The 12872-nt window shown below is 42.1% G+C and overlaps 1 protein-coding gene across 1 annotated transcript; it reads right to left on the bottom strand.

Annotated features, from left to right (window-relative positions):
- Window positions 1-487: 487 nt before the first annotated feature.
- Window positions 488-12623, bottom strand: thop1 (thimet oligopeptidase 1). The gene is made up of 14 exons (XM_079266944.1): window positions 12533-12623; window positions 10643-10849; window positions 8522-8670; window positions 7731-7838; window positions 7368-7470; window positions 7130-7287; window positions 6122-6257; window positions 5306-5448; window positions 4666-4889; window positions 3933-4134; window positions 3438-3624; window positions 3200-3328; window positions 2132-2268; window positions 488-780 (listed from the first exon to the last, which is right to left on the bottom strand). The coding sequence occupies exons 1-14, from the start codon at window positions 12543-12545 to the stop codon at window positions 619-621; spliced, it is 2058 nt and encodes a 685-aa protein (XP_079123070.1). The 5' UTR covers window positions 12546-12623; the 3' UTR covers window positions 488-618.
- Window positions 12624-12872: the final 249 nt, after the last annotated feature.

The following is a 12872-nucleotide window of genomic DNA, read 5'->3' on the forward strand; positions in this document are numbered from 1 at the left end:
CATGCTTGGTTTGCAAATAGAGCATCAATTTGCCTATTTTCCCCCTATTTAGGATTGTTTTTAACCAAAACTTTAAATATATACAATACCTTCAGTTCATCTTTCAAATTTCAGTAGTTTGGTGAATCATTTGGCCGCAGACAGGAATTATTACATATCATATTATAATATGACGTATTGTGCACTTGTGACCTGATCTTTGAATACTATCCGTTATGTTTGATTTGTTTTTTTTACTGGAGGTCTGAGGCTTCTGTTGAAAATGAATAACAGCAAACACTCACTGAGCAGCGACTCAGCGTCAGAAATACAAAGAACGTACTGGTGGCTTATGAACAGTTTCCAGTCATGGACATTTTACAGACTTTCATTTTAGCATGAAAGCAAAACCAGCCGGTCCGCGTCAGGTTTGGATGATTTTTGGGTCAGACACTAAATGTTTTCATGTAATATCACTGATTCAGACACAGAAGACGACTTCACCTCAAATCTTTTTTTATTTATGCTAAGGTTTTCCTCTACGTCGGGCATCATTTTACTGGTTGCTTTTTTCTAGAAAACCTCAGTCCTTTGTCACTGCAGGAGGGGCGGGGTGGTGGAGACGGCTGCTGCGATTGGTCAGCAGGGACACGGCGTGCTAGCGTCCTGCTCCACCGTCAGTCCTTTACTCAGCAGGAACGCTTCCTGTTTCGGTTCCCTCCCGAGGAACTTCCTCAGCATCTCGGAGGCGTCCTCGGAGCCGCCGGGTCCCAGGATGAACTTCCTGTAGTCCAGACCCACCTGGAGGACCAATCAGGAGACAGCGATTCACAGTCAGTCAAAATCTGCTTTGAAGTGCCTCTGTATCTTTAGGCTAACAGTTTCACCCTGCTTCTAGTCTTTGTGCTAAGCTAGGCTAAACACAGATATCCATCTGAAACATCTGAGAGGGTTTTCCTAAATATCTTATCAATAACCTGTGTTGTTTAAATATTGGCTTTTTTTGCACTCTTTCATTCTATGCACTGCCACACAATAAATACACTTTTATCTTATCTTGTCCCAAAAAACACTATAATAACAAAATCGACATTATAAATGTATGAATTCAAACATTTTGAAAAGATTATAACATATTAGGGGAAAAGGCCCCGCATGTAACGCAATAAGTTAGTTTCCACCAACATCTTGACAGTCTAAAAGGAGAAAACACTGAATGACAGAATGTTTTAGAGTCCTGTCGTTACATACAAGAAACATTAGGTTTTTCTGAACCACAACAGAAAACCAGTTTGTTTCTATGTTACTTCTGTTGCGATGTCGGTGGAGAAGACAAAGTATCAGAGGAGATGGTGGATGAAGAAGCGTGGAGGAGAGAGAAATGAATCCTCTCAAACCTGGATGATCACTCCAGTCTCACTCACAACATGTCAAACTGTTTGACATTTGGAGACGGTTTCTGAAAAGATAATTTTCCCCTCAGCTGTCCTGATTCCTGTTGTTCTCATACATGACTGTTAACGCTTTGATCTTATTAACACCGGCTGCTCTAACCGGACCTGTGATCAATAACGAAGAAGTACTCTGATATTATACCTCTGTTACACGTAAAAGTCCTGCATTCAAAATGTACTTGCATATTAAAGTTAAAGTACAAAAAGTATCAGCATCAAAATATACTGAAACTACTAAAAGTAAAAGTACTTATTATGCAGAGTAATGACGTTTATTACTTCAATGTTGCAGCTGTTAAAGGTCAACTTCTTTACTTTATATCCTAACCTATAATAATAATAATAATAATAATCATTTATTTATTGATTACATGTTGCATCATATATTGGAATCTGCAAAGTAACTAAAGCTGAAAAATGTAGTGCTGTAAAATGTCCATCTGAGATGTAGTGGAGTAGAAGTATTAACTAGTCGTAGAATATGGAAATACTCAAATAAAGTTCAAATACCTCCGTTTGTACTCGGGTACAATACTTGAGTAAATGTACTGAGTGACTATCCAGCGCTGCCTTTAGTTGCTTGTTATAATTCAGTCAGATTCCATCAGTTTGTTTATGAGAAATCAGCTGATATTTTCCTACCCATCATACATTTCACCCGCTGATTATTCTCAACAGTATTGTTCTCCTCAGCTGACCTTCGGGTTCATGATTCCTTCCTGTTTGAAGCGAGCGAAGAACATGTCCATGGAGAACACCTCGCTCCACAGGTAACCGTAGTACTGAGCATCGTAACCGCCGGCCAGGTGCCCGAAGGTCGCCGGCATGTTGGTTCCTGCAGAGGTCAAAGGTCAGGGAGATCAGAGGATGGAAACCAGGATGCAGTGAGGCTGACGTTTGGAGGCGTGGACTACAAAACGCTTTCATTTGCCCTCCAAAATGACTTCCTGTAGAAACTGTTTCATCAGCAGGATTTATTTCCCACAGGTCACACAGCTGCTCCCCCAATACAATGGTAGGGGAAACATACTACCTTCATTTCTGCTGGAATATAAACTTTCAGATCAAAATGTCAGTGCAGCTTCACTGAACTGGTTGTAGTTATATTGTAGTTCTAAAGCGGGCCACTAGGTGGAGCCCCTTTCTGTCTGATGAGATGGACTCCAGCCTGAAGGGCCACAAGCTTTGTTTATACTGGTGCACTCGCCAGAAAAGTAGTTCATTCATTCATTCATTAACTCATCATGGCTTCCGCAAGGCAGCGGTGCTTGGTCGTGTGCATCTGGATTTTTGTAACTAGGAGGCTTTTCAGACGTGACTGTCACAAATAGTTCACTGATAAAAACACTATTTACATGTAGAAGGATTTTACAAAGACGGACAATTTGCTTTTAAATGCTTTAGAAACCGGACATCTTAAAAAAAAAATCAACATTTGAGTAAATACTTTGCAGGACATTAAACCTTTGTTTGTTTGTAATGCATTTCTTTAATGGGCTTGTATAAAGGGATAAAGTAGTACATTGCGTTTGTCCGCCCTCTGGCGTTTCAAAGAACAATGCAACAAACAGCACGTTGAGCATAAACGCCTTTGTGCTTCAGAGTAGTCCTGCTACCAAAAACAGCAATACTCATAATCATCAGTTGAGGAATGACATTGATATTTGGGAGCATCATCACAGTCACCAGAGAGAAAAGGAAGCCTGGCTGTGTGGTTTGTGTTGAAGAAGGAGAATGTACAGTATGTAAAGCATTTCAAAAGTCACCTGATGAGGCAGGGATTCCCAGGACTTCCTGACAGAGGCGTCCGTACTCCTCCGCAGCATCCAGTCCGTTCCTGGTGTGCAAAGCCTGGTCCATTTTAGCCAGAACGATCTGCCTCAAGTTAAACAGACCTGCGGGAGAGTCACAGTCAACTGCTAGTATCTCAACATTAAACACAGCTATCGAGACTGAGCGGTGGTAGAACCGGTACGAAGGTACTACTTCCTGTGCGGTACCCACCGGTGTTGGCGAGGCGGGACTTGATGAGTTTGTCGAGCAGCTCCTCTGGGATGGCGTTGCCGGTCTTGTAGTGCTTGGACATTCTCTGTAGGGGCTCCCTCTCCCAGACCCAGTTCTCCAACATCTGAGACGGAGCCTCCACAAAGTCCCGCTCCACGTGAGTCCCGCTGAACATGGCGTAGTCCGCCTGCAAGCACACGCACACTCAGGAATCAGCTCACAGGAAGTGCACTGACTTCCAGATCGTTACACACTTTAATTGCACAATTTTGCTGCCACTAAAGCTGAGCTGAGGTGCTTGATTAGGTTAGCGGCTCTGTCCTGATCTTTGTGCAGCATTTTGTTCTCCACGTACAAAACTAAAACAACATCTATTTGTAAAGAGGACTTTCTACAAAATAAAAGCATGAAAGACCATTCAGTCATATAGAGTGGTCCTCTCAGACGGCCTGACTAGCAACAGTAACTACAAGTGAGGGGTTGACATTGTGGTACCTCGGCGCAGAGCTGGTGCATGACGTGTCCGAACTCGTGGAAGTACGTCTCCACCTCGTCGTGCTGCAGGAGCGACGGGGCGTCGGCCGTCGGCTTGCTGAAGTTGGCCACCATGGCCGCCACCGACATCTGACGGGTGCCGTCGCGCAGCAGACAGCCAGGCTGCAGGCCGAAGCAGGCGGCATGGCCGTACTTCCCCTCCCTACAGGGGGACAGGTGTGAGAGGAGACACTGAGCTGGACACTCACATCTACACATTTAGGAGGAGGAGGAGGAGGAAAAAGCAGCGGAGGAGTAATAAGACAAAGACGAGGAGAAGGAGTTGGACGAGGGAGGGGGAAATAGAAGGAGGAGGAAAAAGACAAAGAGGGGCGAAGGAGGTGGACTAGAAGAAGAAGGAGGAAGGGAGGGGAAGAGGCTTGAGAGGGAGAAGAGGAAGAGAAGTAGGAGATTGAGGAGGAAGAAAGTAGGTAGGTGGAGAAAAGGAAGAGAAGGAGGAGGATGGTAGGAAGAAAGAGGTTAGAGGGGGAGAAGAAGAGTGAGTGGGAAGGGAGTCGAGAGGCAGACCAGGAGGAGGGGAAGAAGAAAGAAGAGGAAGGAAGAAGAAGGAGGAGGAAGAAAGTGGTTAGAGGGGAAGTACAGGAAGAGAAGGAAGGAAGAGGAGGACACCTGGAGACCCACATCTAAATATCCACCCTAAATAAATAGGAGCCGTGTGCCGCCCTGTCCTCACCTGGGGAAGAGGTCCAGGTAGAACTGGCCGACCACCTGACCACTGCTGCGGTCCTTCACACAGTACAGAGTGACGTCCGGGTGCCACACGGAGGCTCCGTCCACCAGCTCGAAGGACAGACCCAGCAGCTCCTGGTAGATGTCCAACAGGCCCCGAGTCACCACCTCCATGGGGAAGTACTCCTTCAACAGGTTCTGATCCACTGCGTACTGAGTCTCCTCCACCTGAGAGGAGGAGGAGGGAGGAGGAATAAGACAAAGGAAGGAGGAGCAGAGAGAAGAAAAGGAGGAGGAAAAAGACAAAGGTTAGGAGGGGAGGAGGACAAGGAAGAGAGAGAACATGAGGAAATGAATTGATTCATTTAAAAGATATATAATAATTTAATTAAATCACTAAATATTTTTCTTTGTCCTTCAAACTTATACAATTAGAATCTTTATTAAAATTTTTTTTATTACATCAGTACAAACTAACTTTTAGTGCTGTGTTCTATAGATCTATAAATATCAATCATAAATCATTAAATAGAGTTCAGCGTTAATTTGTCTTTTTGGAGGAGGACCTCTTCGTCGCTGCAGCTCGATCTCGTTACTTCACAACAGCTGATCTCTGTGCATGTCCCTGGAGCAGCAGCTCTTACCTGGGTCATGAAGTAGCGGGTGTCCCAGGCGTGCAGCTCTCCGTTGAACGGCAGACTCCTCTTCTGGCACTCCTTCTCCTTCAGCTTGAGGATGACCGAGCGCTCTTCATCGCCCAGAGGCTTCAGCTTACGAGCCAGCTCCTCTGAAACGACACAACCGAGTCAGAGGGGACTTTTCCTCTGCAGGTGACGCATCACAGAATCACAGAGCCCACGTGTCTAAATCTCATGACTGTATAAAGAGGAAGATTTTCTGTTTGAACCTTCCACTCAGCATTGGACTCAGATGCGCTTCATGTAGTCTCAAGTTGTTAGCCGTTGGTTCTTTGTCGGTGGCTCGAACGTTGGCTTTTTGACTTCCTACAAACATTATTCTTACCAAACATCTGTCACTTCCCATCACAGAATTTACAGTAGCACTTTACAAACCTTTTCCCAAAACACAGATGTTTTCGGAGATTTCCAAAAAACATGATGTACGTCAAATTATCTAATTTCTCTTTGACATTTCTGACCTCTTTGTACCGTTTACTTTTCATCTTCAGTGTAACAAAAGAAACAGAAATCAGATATTGAATTGAGAACTGTGCCCATGTCTGAGCTCAGTGGGTGTTCGGCAAATCATCATCTGAAACTTCCGTATTCTTATTGTCCCATTTCTCTTATAGTTGAGTGCTTCTCATTAATGTTTAATCCTTGATGCGATGCTGAATTGATTCTTTGCGTTACCTCCCTTAGGCGCCTTGTTTCCACACACGTTTCTCTGCAGTTATCGGAGCATGCAGGTGTAACTTCAGAGGCCGTAAAGACACTCACCCAGGAAGCCCGCCACCTTCTTCCCAGACTTGGCCATGTTCATCTCCAGGACGAAGTCGGCGTGTGTGGTGAAGCCCAGCATGGAGCTTTTCTGAGCCCGGAGCTCCACCAGCTCCTTCAGGATGGCCGAGTTCTCCTGAAAGCACACGCGGGGAGGGGAAGCCCTTTTTAATGGACAGTTCCAGTTTACTGCTCGGGTTTGTCCACCTGTCAGACTCCGTGATGTCGCCGCGTTACCAGGTGAACTTGTAGAGTACAATGTTGTTACAACTGATGGTGGACAAAACTACCAAAATATGCTGTTGTAAACTGGAATGAGTTTAACAACTATTTTCATTCGATTGTTTCAAATAGAGAAACTTGCCCCTCTTTAGTTTCCCAGATCAGAACGAGACGTCTTCAAACTGCTCTTTGAGAAATAGCAGCAGAGTTTTCACATTTCAGAATCTGAAATTGACTATTTATAGAGTCGTCGTTTCATTTTCTAATTCAAAGGTTAATTTATTGTTATTGTACAACACATGGTTACGCAACGAAATGCAGCTATAGTCTCTTTATTCTACACAACAAAAACAAGAAAAAGCAGTCATATTTTTGTGAGAAGGAAGATTCTCATTTGGTCAGAAAATGCATAAACATGTAATCTATAAAACCCTCACCAAGTAGTTTAAATTCCCCTCTTTCACGACATACCAACATCAGACACAGCATGAAGTTACCAATGACGGCGATTAAAGTGTAGAAGCAAACATTTTTGAGAAGGATATATATTGAAGTTTTTCTTTAAATTCACATGTTTTTCCTCCGAGTCTTCACTGTGAAAATAAATCCAAACTCTGACCTATAAATAACTCAAGCTCTTCTGGTGATCAGCTCTGCTCTAAAGGCAAACTTTCTCCGATCAGATCGTCATGGTGTGGGACGTGAAACCTGCACTAACCGCCTCTCACATTATCTGAACATCTAGCGCTCTTAGAGTGGAGCTGGTCTGTTTACTTCCTGTCTCACCTCCTTGCAGCGGGAGTTGAAGGCCTCCTCCAGCTTCTGGCGGGTCTCTGGGACGAAGCATTTCTTCATGGTGGGGAAGTAATGAGGATACTTCAGGGTGACCTTCAGGGTCTCTCCGTCCTTCTCCAGGGAGCTCAGGAAGTCCTCGGGGAGGCCGCCTGAAAGCCACACCACCGCATGTGTTAACACACGGAGAGAGGGAGACCGGGTGGGATGGGCCGAGGGGTTCGGGACTCACCCAGCTCGTCTCTGGTGAAGGACAGACTGGTCGTGTCCTCGTTCAGGTTCTTGTTGAAGTCGATGCTCAGGTTGCTCAGCTTCTTCTTGATGGTCTTGATCTCCTGTTACAGCAGAGTCAAATACTTAGATCTGATACTACATGGAGTATAAAAACACACCATATCATAAAGGAAATATGACATGTACAGTGATTTTATCCATAGAGACCACTCCTATCTGAAAACACTTCATCTGACTCTGATTTCTCTTAACCGTCCATTCAATTTGTATCAAACAATATCCCCCCAAAAGTGTCAATAATAACATCAAACAGAGAGCGATGTTTGTCAGTGAAGAGCGATAATCAGGAAGCATCAGCCACCTCTTGTGTCTCTTTGGGCAGGTGGAGGCCGTTCCTCTTCCCCAGCTTCATCAGTCGCTCCATGTAACGCTTGGACTCTGCAGTGAGGCTGCCGCCATCCACCTTCTTCTGTAGACGCAAAAAGAAAAAGACATGACAACAGGAAACCTTCGGAATGCAAGAGAAGAACTGAAACGGGTCCAAATGTCATCAGAGAGGCTGCAGATCCTGAATTTAAAAGGAAATGAGCGGTACCGCTGCAGATGTGTTTCTTTCCATCAGTGTGAAAGCGTTCGTGTGTGCGTAAATAGGTGTGTGCCGGAAGAAAGAGACGATTGGTTGGCCAGCTACGGGCTCGAGCAGGTGATTGGCTCCCTTCGGATGAACGCCGGCTATGTGAGGAGCCAAGAACACTCATTTCCCTCGTCTCCCAATCAGCCAAACCACCGTCATCACATGTACTCTTTGTCACGCTGATTTCTGGAGGGAATGGGGATGAGCTGTCATGTATTTTTTTGTTTTCCGTGAGAGTGGTTACTTATTATTTGGTTTGTTTGAGATCATTAGGTTATATTTGTTTTCCTCCCGCTTCGATATTTTTCTTGGCCTTTGCCCACCTTAAATCAAGCTCCATGTGGGTTTCATCTCAAACTGTGAATAAATTCAGCCGTCACCATATTCAGCAATCTGCCTCAGAGGCTGCTGGGAGCTTTGGAAGACGGGGCTAGTTCACGTTGCGTCTCGGCCACCTCGAGACGGGGCGCAACACCAGTTTGTTTTTTCCTCCGGTATTGTCCAAATTGTCAGCTCACCTCCAGGGCGACGATCCTCAGGTAGACGTCCTCCCTCATGCTCATCTCCACGTCGAACTCCGACAGACGCTTGTCGGCGTCGGTGCTCGCCGTTCGGACCTCCTTACTGGAAGAGACGTGCTGCGGGAAGTCCAACATGTTCCTCTGGACTGAGATGGGTGAGGTGAGAGACAACAGTCACTTTAGTGGATTTCCTGCTCATTTTACAGATCTATTACGATTTCATTCTTCATTAATGGACTGATCATTTAACATCTTTGATTAACTCCTTAAAACATTAAGCATTCCCATCACAGTAACCAGATCCAAAGTTTTATTCTTCATCGACAAATAACTAAAAAGAATTAAATATTATTAGTTTCAGTATCTCGAACTTTTGAGTTAAGCTTAGTCAATACTCGCGGTCTGTGCTCGTCATGCACCTGATTTTGGAACTCACGCGATCAGAGCTTTTCAGACAAACCTGTTCACTGATAAAGCACAACTTACACACCGACGGATTTTACAAAGCCGAACAATTTGTTTTTGGATGCTTTAAAATATTTGATTTGAGTAAATATTTTACAGGATATTCAACCTTTGTTTCTCTATATTGCATTTCATTCTTGACTTCTTTCTCTACAGGGCTTGTACAAAGACAAAGTAGTCCATGAATATGAGATATGAGTTTACACATAATGACAACTCCTCCGTTCCTCAGTATCTAGTAACTTTGTCTCAGCAGCTCAATGTTTTATGTATCTTGTCATTTCAAGTCAGCGTTTGACTTAATAAATGTCTTAATTTTGCAAAAGTATTCTCTTAATTTAGACTTTTATTATTTTTTACTTTCAGGTTGAAATCGGCAGCCATGAAAATGTAACCGGCTGCTGCTTTCCCTGCGACTTGTTCTCATTAATCCATCATGAAACTCTTTTTTATGAAGTGAAGATAACATGAGGGAGCAGGAGTATTTCAGTGTTTCCTCCAGCAGCAGCAGCAGCAGCAGCAGCATGCTGGAGGTGTTTTCAGCTTTTCAGCTGCCTCCACACAAAACTCTCCGTCTCTATTGTCGCAGCGGCGGCTGGTTCAGCTGCTTTCTCTGCAAATTGCTGACGAGCCTTTACCATCACACACCGAATCTGCCGACTCAGAGCTTCGGTGCAGTGCTCACAATGGACGACCGGCCCCCGACTGTGCGCTCAGGTTCGTGACCGCTTTACATCAGGTTCATCGCGTGTCGACGGCACGAGCCGCAGAAATATATGAATAAATGATAACTGTTTTAAATCTCTGCTAGCCAGTGACGTTAATGTTGCCGGTACAAAGAAATATTTAACTATAACTCTGATCTTCTATATTTCTCTTCATGTTCAGACTCAAACCAACAAAGAATGTATCTACTGACAATTATTGTGTGTGTGTGTGTGTGTGTGTGTGTGTGTGTGTGTGTAGCAAAGCCTGATATAAATTCGTCGTCTGTCATAAAGCTCCATTATAGTCCGTCATCACCAGGAACCGCCAAGACCAGTCGCTGCTCTTAACTGCACTGTCACAGTAAATCAATGTGAATTTACATAAAATAAACTTAACAGACTGTGAGGGATTCTCTCACATCTGCAAGTTCTAAATGTAAAATAATGTGCACAACTTGTAGTTCATGCTAGCTTATAGTGTGTATATATATATATATATAATATATATACATATATATATACATATTATATGTATATTTTTTATAGAGATTGTTGATACTGTCACCTCAATGGAAAGGAGAGTATTGTTATGTCAGCGGTGCAAGTATATGTGATAGCACTCAACTTTGAAATAACATTTCAAAAGTTTTTATCGATTAATTTACTTTTATATTATAGTTTTTGTTATTGTTGTTATTATACCTTGTATGTTCATGCATGTTTGCAGAGGTTTTAATGTACCGTACAATATAACTATAAGACCATGAATACAGAAAATGAAGATATGTATAGTAACCAGTTGGTTTCACTTGTGTCTGACACCGTTTATCTATTGAAAAACTCAAAATAACTTTCATTTCCTGGCTATGAAAAAAACAATGATCATCATCAGAACCCATGAGCGACAGCGTCAGAAGAGAAAGGCTGCCGATTGGTGGACACTGACCGGTGTACTCGACCTCCACGCCAGCGAGGGCCTTCAGCGTGTTCTCGAAGGTGACGCTGTCGAGGTCCAGCGCTCCGACGGCGTCGTACACCGTCTTGGTGCTGGCGATGAGCTCGTCGGAGAGCTGCTGGATCTGCTCGGGGTTCAGGTCCCAACGTAGCCGGTTCTCTGCGCAGACCGGCACCACGCTGGCAAACACCACCTCACCTGGGACAGGAAACAAAGGACAGGTCAGATTTACAATTCTTTATTGTTACTATTATATATTCTATCATTGCATTATTATTACTCATGCCTTAATGTAAAAGCAGGATGGTACTGCTGTGTTCATTTATAGTGCAGCTCATTTTGAATTTTGTGTCGGATGCAATTAATACTAACAAGTAAAACTTTATTTGGTAAAATAACAAAAGTATTACCAGCTAAATGTACTTCGGGTATCATTATTAAAAGTACTCTTCGAGGAGAATGTTTCACAGTGTTTACTTATGATGTATATCATTGGAATATTATTTCACATTAACACACAGGCAGCATGTTTATGTCAGTTGGTTCAGGTGAGAATCATTTTAATTATTTTATATACTGTTGGGTACTTTAATCTACAACATTTTAGAAATGTAATTTTCCTCGAATGATTATGTTCATGGAGTAAATGAAGCATGAATTTTACTGCATTCCCTCAAACAGTTAAGACACTGATGAATTATATCTACATTGCTGAATCAGTGTTACAAATTAGCATGTGTGGGTGTTGCTCTACACACTGTATCTCCACCCATTCCTGATCAGTTTAACACATTCCTACATCTTCAGATATTATACACATCTCAAGAACAGAATATCACGTGGCTCTGCGCTCATTTCATTTACATACTGTTATGTATGTAATACATACTGTTACATCACACAAATGTTATCAAAAGTATCTGTTCATTTAAATCTTACTCATCAAAATGCAAACACGTTTCATTCTGATTTACATGTAAAGTTATCACAATAGACACCAATATTATTATCGATTACAGATATATTGTACATATATATATATATATATATATATATATATATATATATATATATATATATATATATATATATATATATATATATATATATATATATATATTTTACTTCCTATTTTTATTTGTATTATTTAATTTTTTATTGTATCTATGTTATGCAACAGAACACCAAGAAAAATGCCTTGTATGTGAAAACATACTTTGGCAATTAACCTGATTTATTCTGAATTACACTTTTACACCAGCTCCCTGCTAATCCTAGTCTGCATTTACACCAAAAACGATAATAAAAATGTAAGAAGCAGTCACGAAAAGATGTTGTTTGGTGGATTATTTTAGTAGTATTCTGAATTCATAGGCATAATGTATTCTGTTTTGTTAAATAATGTGATGTATTTAGCAACAGACGGCCTTAACTTTAAACTCACAGGTTTTTAAATGGAGTTTGGGGCATTGCTTATTGGAAATATTTAGGATCTGCAATCTACGCTGCCAGTGTGAAATTGCTCAACAGTTAGATAGCTCAGTGAATAAGCAGAGTGAGCTAACATGCTACCGTTACACAAACAAGAGAGACAATCAATGCAGAACTGCACCATTACAACTCAAGGCGTTTATTTTGGTAACTTTATACTAACCTGAAAGCTAACTGAATGCTGCTTGTGATTTTTAATCAATTGACTGGTACAAGCCTTACAGCACAGCAGCTAAGATAGCGCTAAAACTAGCTCAGACAGATTCAGTGACCAAAGCTAAATAAATCTAAACGATCACAGAGACAGTCAGAGAACAACCATGGCGGCCATAGGGACGCTTTTACATTAAAAAGATTCAGTCACATTAAAAACATCAGCACATTACTCACCTGTCGGCCCCATATTTCAGGTATTGAATTAAGGTTTGCTAGGTCCGTGTGGTTAACTGTCAGGCAGCTGTGTGCAGGACGATATGGCCGCTACAGAAGAAGAAGTAAACTTCTGGTCACACGTTTCAAAATAAAAACCAACACGAGGAGCATTTCTCGCAGCAACACACCACCAAACCGATTTTAAAGCGGATATTTGTATTATATTGTATCAGAGAGTATGTACAGTATTATATGAAGTGGTGGAATACGTGTTCACATTTTTTACTTCAGTTAAATATATATATATATATATATGTGTATATATAAATATATATATAAATATATATATATATATATA

This window comes from Melanostigma gelatinosum (genome assembly GCF_949748355.1).
Source record: "Melanostigma gelatinosum genome assembly, chromosome: 4".
Classification (NCBI taxonomy): Eukaryota; Metazoa; Chordata; class Actinopteri; order Perciformes; family Zoarcidae; genus Melanostigma; species Melanostigma gelatinosum.